General features: G+C 41.0%; 2 protein-coding genes across 3 annotated transcripts in view; one reads left to right on the top strand and one right to left on the bottom strand.

Moving 5' to 3' along the window:
- Positions 1–8,558: 8,558 nt before the first annotated feature.
- commd8 (COMM domain containing 8) lies at positions 8,559–12,877 on the top strand. Its single transcript, XM_030772656.1, has 5 exons — positions 8,559–8,636; positions 9,291–9,446; positions 11,649–11,801; positions 11,979–12,134; positions 12,268–12,877. Exons 1-5 carry the CDS (start codon positions 8,592–8,594, stop codon positions 12,286–12,288), a joined length of 531 nt encoding a protein of 176 aa, XP_030628516.1. The 5' UTR covers positions 8,559–8,591; the 3' UTR covers positions 12,289–12,877.
- Positions 12,878–16,224: 3,347 nt separating this feature from the next.
- Positions 16,225–22,183, bottom strand: part of gabrb1 (gamma-aminobutyric acid type A receptor subunit beta1) — an 18,595-nt gene continuing 12,636 nt past the window's right edge. Inside the window, exons 6-9 of one of the 2 annotated variants that reach the window (XM_030772758.1) lie at positions 18,416–18,550; positions 18,088–18,240; positions 16,740–16,990; positions 16,225–16,566 (exon numbers count right to left, since the gene is read on the bottom strand). In XM_030772758.1, the coding sequence (XP_030628618.1) occupies positions 16,225–16,566; positions 16,740–16,990; positions 18,088–18,240; positions 18,416–18,550 (881 nt within the window). The remainder of the gene's footprint in view (positions 16,567–16,739; positions 16,991–18,087; positions 18,241–18,415; positions 18,551–22,183) is intronic. The other variant, XM_030772759.1, reaches the window with a different exon arrangement.

Below are 22,183 nucleotides of genomic sequence, written 5' to 3'. Positions count from 1 at the left end.
GGTAACCAGACTCTGAGCAAGAACCCCTCCACTACAGTAAGACAGCGTGTGTTTGACTGTAATCCAACTGAGACCACGTTGTCATCCCCAACATATCCTCCGACGATCACACAGTGCGCGTGTCATTTCTGTGCTAGCACACAAGCGATTGCTTGATGAGTTTCTGTGTCATTATCCAAACGTATCGCACTTCAGTTTAAGGTTTTGTCTTACCTTAAATCAGCTTGAAGATAAGTCTCTGAGTGTGTGTGAGTAGATTTTGATGACCCTCTCTCTGAATCACAGTGTGTTTCAAGATTCTAACAGCCAAAGACACTTACAGAGAAGGCCACTCCTCATTCAGGAAGAACTATGATGCGTCATAAACAAACTCAAAGTTGAATTTTTATAGCTGTCCTAGCACATGCGCTTTTGAAATTCAGGACAGGTTGACAAAGAGCCAGGTAAATGAGCGACCAGACAAGCATACTGTGCTCTTTATCTTGAACGGAATGCACACTCCCTCTGCTTCACGCTGGAGAAAGAGATACACACCCTCTGGAGTTCAGAGGGCAGTGTGGAAGACTTACGGGAACTCCAAATGGGTTAGAGGATCTCAGGAAGTCAGGAGTACGGGGAAGGAAGACAAGGAATAACAGTGACAGCACAAGTAGGTTTATGAGGCCTGTGTTTCAGCTCTATGTGTGTTTGTGTGTGTGTGTGTGTGTTTGTCTGCCTGCCTGTCTGTCTGTCTGTCTGTCTGCCTGCCTGTCTTAGGTGAGATTCAGGTTCTTGTGAGTATCTCTGGGCTGAAATTAAGGAGTGTATGTGTGCTTCTGAGATAAAATTCAGGTGTGTACAAGTGTCACTAATGCAGGATTCAGGTGTGTAAGTCTCGGGTCACAGAATTCTGTGTGTGTGTGTCTGATGTGACAGAAGTGGGATGTCTTTCTGCAGTTGGTTCAAGAGGGTGGTGGGGGACCATCCAGAGCAAAACTGAGCCTGGCTCTAGTTTTATTTCACTTAACATTTTATTTCATTTTACTAGTCTGCAAATTTCCAGGAGCCAGCACTGAAAATGTTCTGGGCCATCTGCCCACTTAAACCCTGGAATCATTCCCTTCATTCACCCCAGAGAAGACTGACAGTTACAGTCACTGTCTGCTTTGCATATGTTTCATAATGTGGCCAATAAGACTGAAGAGGAAAACTGCTATGAGTTGGCACTATTTTTGAATGCTCACTATGGCTATGCAAATTACTAGCTAACCACCAGAAAATAATATTTTTTGTATGTAAATATGGACATTAGGTATCCAATGGAATGTAGAACCACTGGTATGTAACGGTAAAGTACAGGCTAGAGTAACATTACCTGATTACCTGAATACCTGATTTAAAATAGAGAACCATGACAGATGATAAGGTACAGGCTGTGAAGATACAATACAGAATCATCATGAAACAAAGGGTATAATGGTGTGTTCAGAATACATGGTAACATTTAGAGATGAGTCATCAGGGATTCTGATATCCAACCACCTAAGAAAACCACACCTGCTCTTTGTAGCCCTCTGTATGCATGCATACGTGCTTCAGTTCAGAACAAGGTTAGTGCTGGTTTAGTGTTTAACGGTAAATGAGCAAAGATCTGATTATAGAGCAAAACCTGAAAAAACACTACCAGCACCTACAGTACAGCCTTCATTGGTACAGTGGCCCATGCTTTATGGTCACTCAAAACAGTGAGCTGGAGATAACAACAACACCACACATCAGTGGGTGAGAACTTCACATCCATGTGTTTACTATTAGCTATGCTGAGCTTCAGCAGGAATATGTCTGCTACAATTAAATACTCTTTTAGGTGCAAAAATTCCAAGTATTTCCTATAGAGAATCTTTTCTGTTAGAGCAAAAAGTATGATTGTCCCTGTCTTTCCTCATTTAAACAGAAAAAAATCAAGTTGTTCCAATAGCTAGAGTTAAAGCAGGTCTGATGAGACAGAACAATGTTTGAGTGAGTCACTTCTGTATATGTACATGATCATGACAATACTATATTTACAGCAGTGCAACTTCACAACGGCAGGCCTCTGCCGTTTCAACCAATAGAAATGCCGTTAAATAAAAGGAAAGATAGGAAATAGGATGACAAGAGACAAGAATCCTCACAACAACTGCCACGGTGATGGCGTTGTAATATATTTTGAAACCTTCAACAAGCAACACATTTTGTCATATCCACATATTCTCACGGCTAAAATCAGTACATGGTGTCAAGAACATGCAACATTAGTTCTTGCTATTTTTTACTGGCTTAAAAGACCCCTGCTTCTGATCAAAGAGACACCTGAAAACAATTTCTACAAAGTCAATTGAGGAACCTCAGTTCATATGTATTTGTGAAAAAAAACAAACAAACAAACTACTCGACCTGACAACACAGACTTGTCAAGCTAACTGTAACTAAGTCCGCAGTTAAGCTATTGCAGAGAATTTAGCATAGCTATGTGTGTAGTACATTTTCTCCCTACTCCTGTGTCTATGGAACGAATCTAATTTTCTGTCGCGTGGCTACTTTGAATGAATGCCAAAAAAGTTCATTGACTTACAATTGCTAGATTACCTGTCTCTGACTGGCTCATATCTCCACCGGGAAACAACATAACCACAGGCCATTTAGATTAAGGAAATACAAAGGACACGTCAGCATAAACTTAGTCATACCCTCAGGTATGGGGACAGTGGACAGTGTAATTACACAATGTGGAGTAAAGAGTCATTTGTCAGTGTAACAGCACTGAAAAAGCTAACTTGGACAGTTAGAAAGTCACACACACACCCACACCCACACACTCACACACACAGGGTGAGAACGCTGCTTCACTGAGTTCTCTTTCTGCACTTATGAGAAGTGAAATGGTATATACACACACACACACACACACAAATACACACAAACACAGGCATACTTACTGGCAGTAGACGTGAGTGAGGCTGTTGTTGATTTTCCGGTCGTAGCGGTAGCGGCGGTAATCCTCCAAGGCGTCTTTGATGCCGATGACTGTGATGACAACGACCAGAGGGATCATTGTGATCTCCTTCTGAAAAGCTTCTACCACCGGCACCCAGTTCAGTAAGACCAAGAACAGGAAGTACAGATTCGCCACTCTGAGAACACAGAGACACACACACACACACACACTTTATAAATACACACAAGTTATAAATACATATTTAGGTTACACTTTCAGATTAACCACTCCAGAAGTTGAAAAAAAAAAACTTAACATAACGTTATTCGACTTGACATATCGTAAAAATGAGCAAAAACAAACAAACAAAAAAAACTTACGGTCCAGGAATATCATTTTGCTGTAAATACATATCAGTCTCTGTTTTCCTGATTCCCTGTCTGTTTGTCAGATTTTATGTAGGTATGCAAAAGTTGGTTTACAAACATAGCCGTGTCAGCTAAATTATTAGAGTAAATGTAGATCTGCTTAACTGTGACCGCTCGAATCTGTGGGATTCTTACCTATGGAACTGCTGGAACAGATTCATAGGAATGAAACTGAGAAGGCTGTACTTGGTTGTACGGATTCTGTTGCTCTGGTAAGCCTTGGAAATACCACGATACTCATTGTGATGGAGACCAACTCGTGCAACAACCGTCCTCCGTTTGCCCGTGAGTCTTTGAGCCGGAGGGTCCTGGTGGTCTAGGCTTTCTTTGACAGGACTGGAGGCAGTGGGAGCGTACCAGCCACGCCCTGACTCCCTGCCCACCAGCTGTTGCAGTCGATGACGGACCCAATGGTAGCGTTCCATAAGGCCGGCAACAGATGGGTCAGGCAGATCCCAACAAGTCACAGGCCAAAATGGCCCAGTCGAGGTCACTGTTGCTTATATGTCTGGAAGCCACCTATGTGAAAGCACACACACGAAACAAAAAGTCTATTTAAATATATACATTTCATTATGCCTCATATACATATATATAAGGTTGTTGCAGGTCCGTCTCAGATTTTGTTCAGACCGTGTCTATATCATGAATGGGTCCCAAAACCAAGGCCTGTAAAATATTTCTGTTCAATTGCCTTAATGCCTTATCTGGTAAGCCATGTTTGGGCATTAATATCTTGAGAAGTATTGTTCCTAGCCTCACCAAACTTGTGGGATGGAAGAAAAACGTGTTTCCTGTATGCCGAAACTGTTAAAAGCCTGCACTGCGTGCCATTTTATTTTTATAAGGCCCTAGTTTTGGCAAAAAGTGCAAAATTCCTAAACAAGAGTGATGTTGAGGGTACTATAAACCCACATTTTTTTCACCAATATGATATCAATCATTATTTTTTCTTCAAATACAGTCTTTTATTAATTTTCTGCCAGTATCTGAGGACTCTACCACCAATGGGCATGAAGATATTATGAATAAAACAGGGCATGGTAGCATATTTTGGTCATTTTCATAGGACCAAGATGGTATGTGGGGTAGCTAGTAGGAACATAAATATATACTTGGAAATTGCTTGATGTATGGTTATTCTGGGTACAAAGTGCCAATGTCCCTCTGTTTTTGCTTTATACAAAAAACCCACAAATCTGAGAGATATTGTACCTATGGAAGAAAAATGCCCATTTCAGGATTACATTTTTTTTGCCTCAGTATCTCCATGAATATTGAATTCCTGTGTCAGAGGAATTGTAAGAAATAAAAGATAAACATGTTTTCAGTTTGCACATTGGAATAAAGGGCATTTGACACGGGAATTGCGTCTCTGGTAAGGTCCTGGATATTGAAAAAAAGTGAAATGTTTTGATAAAACCTCTAGTATAAGGAGGAATAAGTGGTAACCTAAATGGCCCTCTCATGTGCAGATATTGTAGTAGCCTTTGAGCACTTCCTAGCCACAAATCAGTGAATAATGGAACACAGAGATTCTACTTATCAAGAAAACACCAAGCATTTACCCAATTCAGTCCTGTTGTTCAAGTTACATGGTTAAAGGATAATAGTTTTCTTCACATGTAATTTCTAGCGCATAATTTGCTACATCTGTGATGGACAGGCAATTTGTTTAGGGTATTTCCCTGCCTTTCGCCTAATGAGTGCTGGGATAGGCTCAAGCCCCCCCCCCCCCCCCCCCCCCCCCCCGCGACCTTAATTAGGATAAGCAGCTTGGAAAATGAATGAAGGAATTTACTAGATTGCACATCATTTTCAATAAAGTTATTTGATTTTTTATTGAGTATATCATTCTCTTTTTTGAATATAGGATATAAAACTTAACCACTCCATTGAATATAACATCCATCAGAGTTAATGCCTTTTTCTATAATGAGACCCTGATAGTAAAGAATATAACTTGCATTAATGACCTACAGTAAAATGAGCCTACAGAAAACATGTATTTCTTCACTCCAATCAATGTTTCAGAGGCTGGGACACAAGTAGAGATAATAAGGGAAGACCCTGCTTCCTCTTTATGGACGTTTTGTCCTTAGAGGTAAAACAATTAATTAAAGCATTAATGCCTTTAACAATGTATTTATCTATGAAGGGAACATGGAAGGACATATATATATACACCACGCATCATGACTGTAAATTAAGACCAATGGGCAACATTCTGACAACACTCTCATAAAAACTGCACTGATAACACAAACTGGAATCAGAATCTGACTGCAATACGAGAGGGTTTGTTCTGACTGTGTATGATATGTGCACATGTGTATATATTTGATTTGGTTGGTTCTTACGGCACTTTCAGGATAAATGAGGGGTTTGTAAAATTAGCCAGTTCCCTAATTTTGCTCACTAACTTTGCAATGAGGGAATATCCATCTTTACTGCAGCTTCTCTTTCTCGGTTTTATGAAAGCTTGAACGGTCACTGAAAAGATGCACCAGCAGTAGACAAAGAGAGGAAGCAAGAACCATTACTCCAACCTTTTTTTGGGGTGGTACCTTGTGTCTGTACGATAAGAAGAAGGGTGCAAAAGTGATTCTACAACGGCCTGAATGTGCGTCAGCCTGAAACTCATTAGAACGACAGTGGAACATTCTAAACCTCCGGCCGAGTGCGCAAGTGAAACTCTGTGCGATTATCAAGGGGGAAACTGGTATCTAATTGGAGGAGGTTACTCAAACTGTCCAAATCATGCAAGCTTAAACTGGAATTATTGGAATTCCAATAAGTTAAAAATTAATCAGTCAGTCAAGCAAACAAAGCAAATGGGTCTTTAACATGTTCGACTGATATGAAGTTTTAGCTGCGTGTTTAAGGCGGTGTATAAAATTACTGTAACGTATTTCAGGGAGAGAAAGCTTGTATGTCTGTATGTGTGCATGTGCTAGCAGGCGCAGACAACATGGGGTTGTGAAATCAGACAGTAATCACTGGCTTCTTCCAGGCGGCTTGCTTCTCCACCCGAAGTAGGCTACCCCCAGTTGTAGAACTGCCTTAACCGGGTCTTCTGATTAATCCGGAATTTACCAGATAATTAACCACCGTCCCGACAAAAATACATTAACGTTCATTCTTACACTAGTCTACTGGAAAAGATGTCCTGAAGAAGAGAAGCAGAATATTTCCTGTTTGTCAGGTCCCACCTCCATTCACACAGCCTTTCACAAGAACGGTTGAAAACTTTCACTTTTCTTCAGACTGCTGGGCTGCACTGAAATTATAACTGACCAATTCACCTTTACACTATTAACATACATACCACGAAAACAGCACACAGCTGGTCTTATGGAGGGTCTGCTGTACTGCTTTGTTGTTTATTAGTTCACTACCCACTAAATGCAAATCTTGCATCAGGTTCCAGGAAGGACAAGAGACAAATGAAGCATTTCAGTCTTACCTCCAAACCGCTACGAAGGTTTCATATTGCCTTTACAATCCTGAGAGCATTCTCACTAAGACTGCAAATAATACTTCGCTTGAAACCTAAAACATGTATAGGATGCATTTTCACTGTTTTGTTCTTTTATGCACCATTAATAGGACATAAATGAAAAGACACCTCTCCTCTTCGTCCCTCGATTTTAACTTAAAAGGGGCACAGCAACTGTATTAAAATTGTTCAAATATACCATTTGTTACCAAGACAACGATAACGATACAGTTGTACAGAGAAAATAAGAAACCACGGGCCTGTCAGAAGAATCGAAACCAGGCAATTCACTATATGTAGTTAATAACAAACTATTCAATAAGATTAGTGCATTCTCTTATCGATCGGTCATCAAGGCAAGAACCCTTCCTTATTTCCACCGGAAATATATTCCAAGGAACGGCTCTAGCGTCGTTTTCTACGTGCACCGGTGAGAAACCATGTGTGGGCTTAACCTTGCCTTGAGCGGACATTTGGAAGTTACAGTGACGCGGTATCCGTCAAACATGACAGAACTAAACTTAATGCAGACATTAAGAACCCAGTCTGGTTACCAAAACACTGTCCTCGTTACTCGCAGATGCCAAGCGTCCGAATGCACGAGGTTCCCTAAATGCAAACAGCGCAACACAGCGATGGGCAAAGACTAATGAAACTTACTTTTCATTCACTGATCCCAACTTGACACCGGGTAATAGATCTATGGAATACAATTTAAAGAGACTTCTGTCCAATATATGGCGACAAGTCATTGAACTACTCACATTTAGAGCTAGTGCAGCCTTAGTTTTTAATGCTGACAAACACTTACTCGCTTCCTTTGGTTGCGTTGATCTTGTTCACAAAAGCACCGGCGCATCAGCATCTCTGGGACCTTTTTAGAGGGCTGTTCAACACTGAGTGAATTGCAAACACTGTAGGCTGCTAACAGAGAAGAAATGTTACACCTACAGTCTACACATGTTATGCATAATTAAGACAAGGGTATTCTACTTTTTTTGTTGGTTTAATTAATTACTTCGACAATGTCTATACGGTTTTTCCAAAATGTAGTACATTTAAGATCTACAGTAACTTTGGCAAAGTAAGTATTTAAAAGTTTAGTGTTCTGTTAAGTTTTAAAATGTCTGAGTTATATTCAAGAATATATATTAAATATTTAATGCTATCGTTTGAGACCAATCCACGAAAAAAAATTCCAATAATGGATTTTATAGCAGAGTCTATAGTCTAAAAACCACCACCACCAAGACTGTTTGTTTACATGATAAGAAGAAAGTAAAATTTAATTGTTATTGTAGTCTTGATCCCTGTTTGAACTTTTGCATTACGTTAAATCCGATATGTGGAGGACATACATTACTGAGTCACTGAGGACACTGAAAGAGAAATTTAACGTTTTATTTTGACGCATGTTAAGGTGTTGTGATTTCCGGATCAGTTGCAACTGTCTAGGGTAAATATAGCTAAAAGGGTGGCTTCAGTCTCAGCATCGTAAGTCCTCCTTTCTTTTACTGAACTAATTTAATTTTTCTTTCGTGTAACAGTCAGAACACGTCTGGTATGTAGAAAGCAGATAATGCAGGCAATTTTTTTAACAGCTCATCAACAATTATAGCTTGTGAACACGCATCAGAATACTTGTCATGTGATACGTCGCATGTCAGCTGACAATTCGTACGGCGGAGAAAAGCGGAATGAAAGAAAAATGATGAAGTTACTTGAAAAATTATCTCCTGCAGAATGTCCAAAAGTAAGTTACGACGATATATTGTATATAGTAGGCCTGTTAAGGAATGTGGGGAAGTAGTGTTCATTATATTAATTATAGGGCGACAACACTGAGCGAGGATTCTCGCTCTCTCGTGGTCGCTAGCCAAGGATTCAGTGCAAAAATTAAACTTAACTGAACCCTGCTGAATGCACCCTGCGTATTAATCAGACGCTGTACAGTTCGTATAGTCGGGGTCTAGGGTGGCATACACCTCAGGCAGACCCTTGTTGTTTTACCACATTTTGTCTGCCCCTCCAAACACGGAATCTTATGCACGTAGTTTCATAGGAAAGCAGGAATCGATTTTCGTAGAACACATATGGTGGTGTACGGTCATTCGATCTGTGCACAAACATTTGTCCTATAGATCTATAGATCGACTGGAAACTGGAAGAATAATTGCGGCGACCTTTTCACGTATGTCACTCACTTAGCTAATATTAGAGTTTTGTTCTTGTTCTGTCATATTTAATGCTATCGCTTGAGACCAATCCACGAAAACAGCTTTCGTGGTAACATTAGTGTGTGTTGTATGGCATGCCCAAATAAACATATTGGTGAATTCTTCTGCATATTTGACCTATGCACGAGTTTGTCCGAAATATGAATCTTCGTTTCCCACATCCTTTCTAGCTGCTACACAGAGTGGTGGATGGCCTTTGTGGACGGGGTTATCCACGGAGAACAGACTATGGTGACAGATGGAGCCTCTCAGAATGGACGGAGCTTATGAACGCACTCCCCTCCCTCTTCAGGCTGGCTATTGGCAAGAAATACTCAGATCAGGAGGTCTGTATGTAAGACAGAGATGTACATTTATGGAATAGGTGCTTTTGAATGTGAGGCACACTGTGATGCAAACTTTAGAGTATGTTACAGAGAGTAAGGAAGCCGAAAAGAGAGCAGCTTTGTGTAATTGAAGTATTTTAAACTGTAGGAAGTAATGTTACCGACAGGGTTTTTTCTTCCCCCTCAGTCAAGACTCTTCCGTAATGTCAATCTAAACTTGACGTTCTTGACAAGGAATTATTGAAAGAGTCTTTACTGGATCTCCAAAATTAGAAGTATGAGAGACAGTCTGATTTTCTCTGAAATCCCACAGTGGTTTCCCAGATCACCCAGAGGAGAGAGTATGTCATTTAATAGTTGGGACGTCTAAATTATCACATTATCAAGCCAATCCTGTCACCTTTTACTATGCCTATTGATTTGGCAAGTCGAAATCAAAGGCCCCCTTGCCCTGTTGTTGCGGTTTTGAGGTTTGAGCGTTACAAGCATAAGGAGTCTTGAACTTGGTATTGGGGAACATACTAAAAGGAACAAGCTTTGAATAAACAAACGAAAAAAATTCCCTCTTTCCCCTCTTCTGCCTGCACAGGAAGCAAGGGCAAATTGGCTGTTCTCAGTATAAACGGCCTGTGTAGAGGCCCCAAATGACAACATCCTGGTTCTTCAGAATACAGTGAAGAACTTTGTGGGATTAAGCTGAATCGATCAGCCTTCGTCTATGATGTTCTCGTCTGTGATTCTGGTTACACACAGAGGCACCCTGTGATTCCTTATTGTGCATTCTTTACAGCCTGACTGTTGCTGCTTCCTTATTTTATAACCCATTTTTTCTTCCCTTCTCCTTTTTTTTCTCATTGGCATTTATTTTGCTAATGTGAGAGTCATCTGTCCCCATGTGAATATGGGTTCTGTATGGTCTTCCTGCTGCTAAGCTTTCTCTTGTTGTTTCTATCCATACTACATAACGCTATAATGCTATAGCCCTGCTATTTTTCAACCCCTTTGCCCTTTAAGTTTTATGTGTGTTTTTTTTTTTCATATATATTTTTCTGGGTTTTTTTTTTTCTTTTTATATGTTTCATTCCTTTGCCCCCTACCCCTGATGCACACACATCATTTGTCCATGTATACGCATCCTTCCGCTTTCTCTCTTACACGCAAAATGAAATCCCTGTCACAGACACAAAAAGGAAAAAAAAATCACATACATACATGACACACACTCGCCTGCCCATCCAGACCACTCTCCTGGGCGAGTGTGTTTGACGTATATAGGTGGGAGGTGTGTTTGTGTATCTGGAGGGAACAGGGAAAGAGCCTGGGGAGAGCGAAAGTGAAGCGCTGAAGCGAGTTTATACGTGTTGAGTTCGGAAACAGTAATAGAAAATGGAGGCGACCGAGTTGGTTCCAAAAAGAAACAGCACCGGATACATTGTCTGGCAGTGGTTTGGGTGTTGCAAGGAAGATGTAAATACCGTTTCATTAAATTTAACTTTGTTGTGACTTCCCCCTTTTTGCATGCAAGTTTAAAATTGTTCCAATAGAAACCGTTAATGAATAAAAACAAGAATATTTTAATGCTGGCATATGTTGCAGGGACTACTGGAATCACCATTTTGACGTGATTGTATGCATCAGAGGGTTAAATCAAGCATTTAGAAGAGAATTCAAAATATGGAGATAAATATCGCATATCATGATATGGCCTAAAAATATCGCAAAATTATTCATAGGCCCAGCCCTGCCTGATGTTCAACAGTTCTTTCAAAGTTATTGAGCAAGTTTTATACAATTTATTAAAATATCATGAAGATATAGAACAAATAAAAATGCCCTGTATCGTCAAACCATCTTTTCAGAAATAATTTATTACATATTTCGGTCTGGAAGGAATTCATGTCTGATCACTCATGATTACCCCAACCACACACACAAGCACACACTCGTGCATGCATGTGTCCACAGACACATTCACACCTTTCTACCTCACTGTTTTTTGTTCAGCCTTTTTTTAAAATATGTGTTGTATGATTATCTGTTTCTGCAATAAAAAAACTCCATTCATCAGCCTGCGAAGAGGAGCAAAACATAATAGGCATGTAGGTTTACGTTGCTGAGGTCATATTAATACTTACTAACTTTCGGTGTGTGTGTGTGTCTGTGTGTGTCTGTGTGTGTCTGTGTGTGTGTGTGTGTGTGTAGATCCAGGAATTGCTGGCTGATCTGGACTCTGGCCATGCTGAAGCCATTTTGCAGGTTGTCCACTCCAGGCAGGAGGAGATTAGACACGCTCTAGTGGAGAGAACTAATGCTGTCTCCAGCACGCAGCTTCAGGACTTCAACTGGCAGATCAAAGTATGACCCAGCAGCGCGATGGTGTCTAGCACGTCGACGTATTAAATACGGGCGAACACGTTAGAAGTCACGACGTGTTAAAGTTTCTTGACAAAATCACATTTCACCTCTCTTTTTGTTTCTCTCATTCTCTCTCTCTCTCTCTCTCCCCCCATCCTTACCTGGGGGTACATGCAGCTGGCCTTGTCTAGTGATAAACTCTCTGCTCTACACACTCCTCTGCTGAACCTGAGTCTGGACCTGAAAGAGAATGCAATTCAGAGACCTGTCAGCATAGAAATGAACAGAGAGGAGCTACAAACACTCATCAGTGCACTGGAGGCGGCCAATAAGGTGAAACACACACACACACATACATTTGTCTGTGCAGTAGCACGTATAAATAAGAAAACATACAAAACATAGTCACACACACACACACACACACTTCCCACATTTGAGTTACTGTTTATGACTGTTCTCACAGGTGGTCTTGCAGCTGAAATGAGAAGGGCAGTTGAATCTTGACTATTTATCCCATCGCCATGACAACTCTGTGACCTCAGACTACAGGTGGTGGAGGCTTTAATGCAATTGTTACGAAACATCGCCCACGTGACCCAGGAGCGGAATTCACGCATAAAAAAAACAAAACAAAACAAAAAAAAAACACCAACTTGTTAAGCACGTCTTTAAGGGCTAAAGACGTTTCCATCTCTAACGACCCATCATCTCTTCCATTACGATATAACCCCATTTGCTAGAGCTCCGTGCAGTCCAGGTGGTGATTTTTCAATAACGCTGGATTAAGAGCCTGAACCGAGGCCCCTCACGTCATCAGCCAGTCAGAACCTTTCATTGCTTGACTGACAAAGACTTCTTACCCAGAGCTCACACCATCATTCAGCGCTCTCTCCTCTAATCACGTCATTAAGGCAAAGAAACGAGCCCATAATTCTCTCCGGGAGACGTCTCGGAGCTTCCTGTGCCATCTCGCGTCTTTAATGAGGGCGAGGTGTCAGTTCAAAATGGGTGGTGTTGCGATATGCTGACATCACTTCCTCCGTTCACTGAGCGTCCTTAATGAGAAACGGTCACCGAGACCACGCTGGAATCTGATTCAGATAGGAAGAGCAAGGAGAGAGAGTTTGCTTAATTTTTGGATTTTGTCTTTCAATTTCTACTTTTTCACCTTTTCTCATTTGTAAAATGTAAAATATGTGTTGCATTTCAAACACATGTATGTGTCATTAAAAGTGAGAGAAATACAATGGCTTTTGTTTCGTCTTTCTGTCATGAACACGTCATTTATCATATCATTAAAACACAGACCGAAACCGAAACTGTGATACAGATAAATGTATTCTTCTTTCCTCCCAGAGATCTAGTTACTATCCGTGACTTAACTAAAAAAAAACTGGAAGTGTTCTTACCAAGTATATTAAATCAACACAGTTCCTCCTGCATTGGTTCCTGGTATTGTGAAACACATGCAAATGCTTCAGCATTTGAAGAAAAAAAAAAAAGAAGACACGCAAAGGCATACTCTTAGTGTAACTCCATCATGTTTTACTTTATCAGATGTTATTGCTTAGAGAGGAAGACGAGGGACTCCGGGTGTGTACCTAATGTTTCGTGGCCATTTCATGACACATCACAGCCATGATCTAACTTGACATCTGCGTCTGTTTTATTACAATATTAAAGTACCCGTAATGTAGACGCAAAGTGCCATAAACTTTTGAAAGCAGTAGTTTGACTCAAATACGTATTAAGATCAGGTGGGCATGTTAGATAACTTCTAGGAAAACACATAGTCATTCAGAAGCAGTAATCTAAAAATCAGCTTTCAAACAATTCCTCAGTTTTCAATCAGTTCTTTTTGACTTCTCAGTATGTAGAGAAGGTCTCTCAGTCTTAAGGATTGATTTGACAAATAAGGTAGTTTTTAGAGACTCTTAAGTATAGACTAAAGCTACGGGCAGACATGAAGTTGTCAGTGAAGGCAACTTTTGTTGTTTGGCAGTGAGAGAGAGGCCTCTCCAGCCCTTCAAGACACACGCGTTGCACATGCACACACAAACCACCAAAGGTAACCATAGTGACAATGCTTTTTCACTGGGAGTGACATGGGAAATAAACAACAATCAGGATTTTTTTTTAAAAAAAAATTTATTTCAAGCATCTCAAGAAAATGTCTCAAATCTGCCCTAGAAAAGATGAACTGACATACTTCCGCTTGGGGAATTTCAGTGGGCCCACCGGTTTGTGGGGGGGGGGGGGGGGGGGGGGGGGGAAAGAAAAACAAAAACTTCACTATCATTTGTTTGGTGAGACGTTTTATTTGAGTTATTTAAATTGAAACAGGATTTTCAAGGACTACTGTGCTACTCAGGTTCAGTGCCTTTGACAAAGACACATTCACTCTCAAAACGCGCACACCCACACACACACGGATTCAAACACAATTCAATGGGAGCTCACAGACACAGCACATGGGTCACATTAACACTATTTTACACAATAAAGAAGTTAGTCACACTCCTTTAGGAGCTTTGGAGAAACCATCAGTGTTTCCTTTTCGGTTTTTTTTTTCTTCCATTTTTTTTTTTTGGCATCCACTGTCCAAAGGTTTTGTGTTTGCACACGTGTACAGATTGTACATGTGCACAAGTGTGTGTGTGTGTGCAGAATCATTCTTCCAGTTCAGTAACTCTGTTTACATGGTCTTAGTATGTGTTCAATGCGCGTGTAACATCTGTGCATGTCTATGTGTTTATGCATGCGCATGCTGGTGTGAGTATGTTTACATATGATGGGTGTTTCCTCATACGTGTGATGCAATTCTGGTTAGAAAAGAGAACCAGGTCCAGTGACATCACTCTCTTCCAATCCTGCAGCTGTCTTTCTCCCAGAGCCATGGAAATGCTGGAATGTTGGACAACTAACCACTGATTTACGCATCTATGCATAAGCATGTATATTTATGAATACAGAGAATCATAAAAGCCCTAAATATTGATTGTGATTTTTTTTGTCATTGCTGTCTTTTAGAAAAGTTGGTTTTATTCACTAGTTGTGAGTGAAACCCTGTAAAACATTGACCTTTTTTTTTTTGGTTAAAAGGCACAAATTCAGCCATGAAGAGCAATGGCAAGGCGCTGTATTATGTCTCTCTCTCTCTCTCTCTCTCTCTCTCTCTCAGTCTCAGTTTTTTCACTCTGTTTGCTCCAGTGATCAGCCCAAAGTATTATTCAACCCTTAAGCCCAGTGTGTTTGAGCCCAGACATGATTTCATACTGACGACACTCCTAACAACAGATTTTGAGAATAGACAAAAGACATAGGAATAATTAATACGGAAAAATATCAAAAATACATGACCACTGAGCGAAAATAAAATAGGTTATGAGAGCAGTTTTCCATTGGCACAAAGACATCGTCATTAAGAAGGGTTTCAGAGGTTTGGGGTTTTTTTTTGTCCCGTTGGCATGGTTATATCATAAGTCATTCGATACCACGTTTCTTCTGAAAATAGTAACAGTTTTGATTCATTCACAGACACTGAAAAAAAAATTATGATTTCTAATTGATTCTGTGGATGATAGAAGTCTGGGTTGGGAAGTATCTTGTGAGAATATAACAGTGAAGTCTGACTTCTAATAATCTATATTAGCAAAATATGTTTTTTTCATCTATCAAATACATGTATCACCCCCCCCCCAAAAAAAACCCACACATACACACACACACACACACACACACACACACACACACACACAGACACGCACACATACAAATGAAAGCTGCGAAGGCAAACAGAGCCGATGGGGTCTAAATACTGCTATTTCTCTTTTTAGCTGAGGGCCAAATTTGTTTCTGGATGGTCGAAACCTGAAGACAAACCGTACCAGTTTGCTCAGTAAAATGAGGAATCAGTCGGTAACATGATGGATTAATGATGCGGATTTAGACGGGAGAAAACCAGCAGATGGATCTGAAAAAGTGCCACAGTAATTTTACTCCTTTAGGTGGAAAAGTGCGCATGCCGGGATATGGTTCCTGTCAAAAGATGTCCATGAAGTCAATACAAATGACAGACAATCACTGTCAGACGTGTGGACAAACATTTGCAGACTTGGAGAGTGTCTTCATTTTGGGCTTATGGTTGTTAGACTATCTAAATGAGTGAATAACTTTAAAAGATTGGATAATCATATTAGCTCACATTTCTGCTTAAAATTATACATGGATTTTCTTTTTTTTATATATATATGTATACTTATATATAGTAGCTCATCATATATTCAAATATATCTACAGAGAAACAACTTTCTGCGTATTTTCTCCTCTTCAGTAACCCTAAGTAACAATCAGAGCGACTGAGCGTCTGGTCAGACCTGAAAAATACGAGACAAAGCCGAGCTGTGTTCAGTGCTGCCTCCTAGTGGACATAGTATAGCCAGTACACCAGGTTAAAAAAGGTGAAGGTTATAGGGAAAATGACACGGGACCATTTGTCTATGGCATTCACATCAGTTAGATCCGGAATCTTAACCCGAAGCTGCGAGGCCCGTCTTCTCAGACGGCTCTTCTTGGCTGGCCGCTCCAGTGAGGCTGTGGGCCGGCCATAGAGGTCGCGACCTGTCAGTGGCTTACGGTATTGGATGCTAGCACTATCGTAAGAGAACATCGTGTTTCGCGGGTCGCTGAGACCGCCCAACATTTCCGCCCCGCTAATACGGATATCCAGATTGGTCAGGGGGATGTTCCCGTGGGTGTCAACCTACGTGAAAGGGGGAGGGGTCAAGAGGAAAGACAAAAATGTGAAAAATGTCGGTTGAAAATCAAATGAGAAGGTTTCAACAGAGTATAGCAGTTGTAAAACAGGTCCTGGGGAAGTGCCTGAGAGGCCTTATCTGAGATCTGGTCATTTTTAAATTTTATTTTTTTCATTACCTGAACCTTGTTGCTCTCCAGTCGACTCTTCTCATTGTTACTTTTAGCTGCTTTCTCAGCCACTTTCTTTTGCATGTGGGGGCCACGGCCAAAAAAGATGTAGTTGACGAAAGCGTACTCCAGCAAGGCCAGGAACACAAAGACGAAGCAGCCCATCAGGTAGATGTCTATAGCCTTGACGTATGGGATCTTCGGCAGCGTCTCCCTCAGGTGTGTGTTTATGGTGGTCATTGTGAGGACCGTGGTAATACCTGAGTGGAAAGACGGAATTAGGCTTTAACAAAAAATCCTGCCCCTTTTGTTGAATAAATATACAAAAATAACAAATTTAGGTTGTAAATTCAAAGCCGTTTCACGTTAATATCAATATAGGTGTCTAAACTGTATAAGAGCTTAAAGTTGTAGTGAATAATGTGATGCGTTGTTTTAAATTTGCATTGACATTACATTCACTCAATTCGCAGACGCTTTTCTCCAAAGCGACTGACAAGTGAGGGGAGATACAATCCAAGCATGAGGATGCTCAGGAGCCGGCTGTGGTTTAAACGTCGTGGCTAAGTTTGGTGCATGAGTAAGTTAGTGATGAGTAACAGCCACTAAAAAGGTCAAGACATCGTCATTATGAAATGTAAATGGACACGGGTCAACATAAGCGCCAGCAGAACGCATTTCTAATTTAGAGAGTAAAGTAAAATATGTCACAGAGAGACAGGTAGTACACTGCAGCACGGGTCTCTTAAATATCAGTCTGCAGGTAAGGGCATGTGTGTAAGAGAGTGGGTTAGATCACAGATCTGGTAGTACGATTTTTGCAGAAGACATGAGTCTTTCTTGAAGGTTTTGAAAGTGTCTGCAGATTGGATGGAATTGGGAAACTGATTCCACCATCAAGGAACTGGACATGAAAAGAAACCATTTTGTGATTTTCTACCAAATGGTGAAGGACTCACCAAACACTGCTCCCTGGAGGTTGTAGTGGTTGGGATGGAATGTAAGTAATAATCAGTGACTTAATAGGGCAGGATTTAATGTCATTTATGTCATTTCATGTCAATTGATTTAGGTTTTTGTCTTAGGTAGTAATACTAGTCACAAAGAGAAAGAACTCAGAACCTGTGTCAGCCTGGACACAACTCACATCTGAAAGCACCAAGTATGACACTGTGTGTGTGTGTGTGTGTGTGTGTGTGTGTGTGTGTGTGTGTGTGTGTGTACTTTTGATGACTTCAACCCTTCTCTCCTCCTCTCTCTGCCTGTCTCTCCCTGTCTCTCTCTCTCGCTCTCTCTCTCTCTCTGTCTCTGTCCCTCTCTCTATCTCTCACTCACACACACACACACACACACACACCTAGGGCAACCCGTGCGGCAGAGGCATCATAATTAATCCAGAAGGAGACCCAGGACAGGATGGTGATGAGGATGGAAGGCATGTACGTCTGGAGGATGAAATAACCAATGTTTCTCTTCAGTTTAAAACTCAGAGACAGACGTGGGTATGAGCCTGATAGAGAGAGAAAGAAAAACACATAACTATTATTATCTTATCAACTTTTACACGAGTGAGACGGACGTCGCATTAATGACAAAATCACAACGTGTTCTCTGTCTAAAAGGATAAATATTATTTCTCTCTCTTTGAGATAACGTCATAATACTGACATGCAGTACTAACAAACCTGTGGCAAACACCACTTTCTTGGACAGAGTTTTGTAGTTGATGATAGAAAACTGAGGTAGCTCAATGTTGTCTACCCCTGTTACGGCGCTGCCGGCCTGCCAGTAAAACTCAATGTCGTCTGTGGTGTAGCCATCTGAAACAGAAAGTGAGTAGACAAAGAAGAAGAAGAAGAAGAAGAAGACAAAGAAAAAACAAAGGTCTTTAAACATAGTGTATTAGAGGAATATGTTTCAGATGATCCTGGCTGCCAGAATAGACATTTCAGTCTGTCACACTCTGTGAATGCCTCAGAAAAGGGAGCTGGTTTATAGACATTGGCGTGATTTGTGTTCTGTGACTCTACTGACTCCAAGCTGCTCAGAATTAGCATTAGCCCCTCTGCCTGTTAGGAGCGCAGAGAGCAAACGGGAAATGATCATTTATTTGATATTGAACACAAATTCAAATAACCACTGTGAATAGAAATAACCAATGTATTTACATAGATAAATTTGTATTGTTGCTCCTCACTTCATTCATTTCAAGGTTTCGGAAATCATAAAACTTAAAAAGAGAGAGAGAGAGAGAGAGAGAGAGAGAGAGAGAGAGAGACAGAGAGAGAGAGAGAGACAGAGAGAGAGAGAGAGAGAAAGAGAGAGAGAGACAGAGACAGAGAGAGAGAGAGAGAGAGAGAGAGAGAGAGAGAATTTTTTCATTTCTCTCCACTTCAGCTTTGCCAAACTCTGCGCGCTAAAGCTTGGGTTACACGGTTAGAAAAATGGTACTGATTCTCTGGAGTAATCTTTGGGCCTGAGGTCTCACAGAGGCTGCACAGTAACACCCAACCGCTGGGACTGGAGAGCTAGTCACCCTGCACTTCCACACCTCCACACACTGCCATCATCACCAGCACTGTCTGATCCGCACTGAATTCACAGAGGACAGATAAAGAAGCAGGATGAGACACACAGACAGTGGACATAATAATGTGTCCTTCACCTGTCTGAGGTCAGTTTGGACACCTCTGATTCTGCTTGTTTAAATCAGGAATTGCCTCCAGAAAGATGATCTCAGAGAAAGAGAGAGGGAGAGAGAGAGAGAGAGAGAGAGAGAGAGAGAGAGAGAGAGAGAGAGAGAGAGAGAGAGGCGCTTGTCACTCGTTCCCACACTTCAGTCCTCTCAACAAGTAATCTCTGCAGTGAACCTGTTTCAGATTGTGCCCGGCTAAATGAAGCTACATCAGGAAAAGCTCCATGAGTAATTATACAGATCGGGCCGATATCATTTTCTCCTCCCCACAGGGCCATTGTGCTAATCTAAAAGAGAGCGTGGCGCTTTAAGTCATAAAGGCTTTATAATGACTCTGAAGTGTCTGCCATTCAACTCCTCTTCATTCTTTATTCATTCCAGTCCCCAGAGTCATCAGCCCTACCGTCCCCTCAGACTAGAGAACAAAGAGGGCTGGGTAGCTAGACAAGGTTCAAATAGACCATGACTGACAGTTTTTGCCGCACGGTTTTAAACTCACGTTTGAGATCAATGATAAATGTTTTCTGTTTCTTCATATCTCCATTCAATTCATTCATTCCTCTATTTCTGTGTCTCAAAGCCAGATATAGGACCGCTGATGTTTTTTTATGTCGCAGTTGACGTATCTGTCCGTTTAAATACCGCCGTCGACGTTAAATTTGGAATTCTCCGGATGTTTGCATTTTCAGGGATGGGTTGGCGTTCCTGTCTCGTTCTTCACTGGCCGTGATGGAAGTGGCGTGCACGCGATGAGGTTTCTGTCTGCCCTGATGTGCGTGTTGTGGTCGCACTTCCCAATTCTGTTCTGACTGCTCTGACATGGCAGCCCGCTCTGTGTTCTGCAGCTGTCTGCCCAGCAGAGCGAAGGCCCAGTTACAAACACTGTCAGTTACAAACACAGAAAGAGTTAGAGAGAGAGAGAGAGAGAGAGAGAGAGAGAGAGAGGGAGAGGGGCAGAGAGACTTCCTCTAGTTACAGGTGCTGCCACCAACAAAAGCCATGTTCTCCTAATGCAGTTTGACTGGAGAGAGGGACGCTAAATCTTCAGTTTGCTGACCGATGCATATTATTATGGTGTTATTGCTCTGTAATAGGGAGCTTCAGGCAGCTCCTGTTTCATCTTGTCTGCTCATGACAGCTCTTTACCATTACAGGTCTCATAATGCATTTTTCCATTAGTCAGCAATGCACCATCCTCATGGACTGACACACCACAGGATTTAACATCTTTATGAGATATAACCAGGAGTACTGGTACATCGAATCACTATTTTTAAGAAATCATACTCCAGTATCTTTCCAGAACATTCTCTCCTCAAATTTCTTCAATCCCAAAGGATTCATTTCATACTGACGTTTGAAAATCTAATGGGAAAGCCAGAGGTGTAAAGACAGTGTGAACATGTGTAACTCTGACGACACACATCACCTTGAATCAACACGCCTTGTTCCTGTAGCTACTCACTTGCTGTTGAGCTTAAAATGGCACCTAATGTAATAAACAAAACATCAATCCAGTAATCAAAGATGGTTTTGCTGTAATGGTTATTGAAATCTTATTCAAACGGTGTAAACATATAAATGAGATCATTCTGTTTATGTTTTATCTAGTTTCACATATTTTATTAGTAGTGGAATTAATATTGCTACCTAACTGGACAGCCCCACACACTGCACCAATAAATTCAGTTGTGAGAATTTGAATTTTATTCTTATCTTATAGCTCACTGTTGCTGATGTGATATGACACTGTTCATTTGTTGCATCTCACTGGAGTTACACATGTAACATGTCATTTTTCAGTGGTTCTCTATGACTGTAAAATGATCATAATATTTTCAGCTTTTTTCAAGCAGGCAAACAAACCTTTAATGATGGCGAGCTTATGTACTACCATAATTAACAAACTAACAATACTGAAGACCCACAAATGAACTTCTGTAGGATTTGCTTTGGTCACATGTGACAGAACAATTTTTCGGGTGGAGACGCTGCACATTGTTATATCTGATTCTAGAGCTATCAGGAAGTCAGCAGGAAAGGTTAAGCGGCTGATGTCATGTGACTGAAAGAATTTTAATACAGATGAACTATGAGATCTGAGGGAGATGCCCCTGGTTTGTTCTTGTGTAAAAACGGAAGGGAGCGACCATACACACAAGAACCTCAAGTATTTGATATACATCTGTTTCTTCAGAAACGGCACAGCAAGTTTTTTACTTGGTCTTTTTTTGGGGGATGGTTTCAGGTAGAATACCTGACTTACAAGCAAAATATCCGTTGTTCTGTTTCATAACACTAAGTTTGCTGTGGAAATAAGACACAGCAGTCCACGCCCTGGTCTGGTTAAGAGTCCTGAGGGTTTGAGATAGAAAGAGCGGATACATCTGACTGCATCCCTGTCTCTGGCTGCAGAGTATCTATGCTGGACATGGAGGAGAAATCTATTATTAAAAGTCATGTGATTTAGATGGACTGCTCTGCATTAGCACTGGCAGAGCTGTGCTGGAGCTGTGCAGAACAGGCTCTGTGGTCTTCAGGCATTTTGGTGAGAGCATGGTTGGTTGGTTTCTGTCAGTAAAACCTGAAAGACTGTAGCAATATTTCTGTAAATCAAGCTCTTTGGGGTAATTTAAGGAGCTTCCTGAAGTGAAAGAAACACTGAAGCAACATTCCTCCGTTCAGTTTGTTTTGAAGACCTCCAGTTTTGACCCTCACATAAGCAACAACATCAAATGCTACACTGCTGCTTTACCTG

Source organism: Chanos chanos, chromosome 4 (genome assembly GCF_902362185.1).
Source record: "Chanos chanos chromosome 4, fChaCha1.1, whole genome shotgun sequence".
Lineage (NCBI taxonomy): Eukaryota > Metazoa > Chordata > Actinopteri > Gonorynchiformes > Chanidae > Chanos > Chanos chanos.
This window is presented reverse-complemented; position numbering and strand designations above follow the sequence as displayed.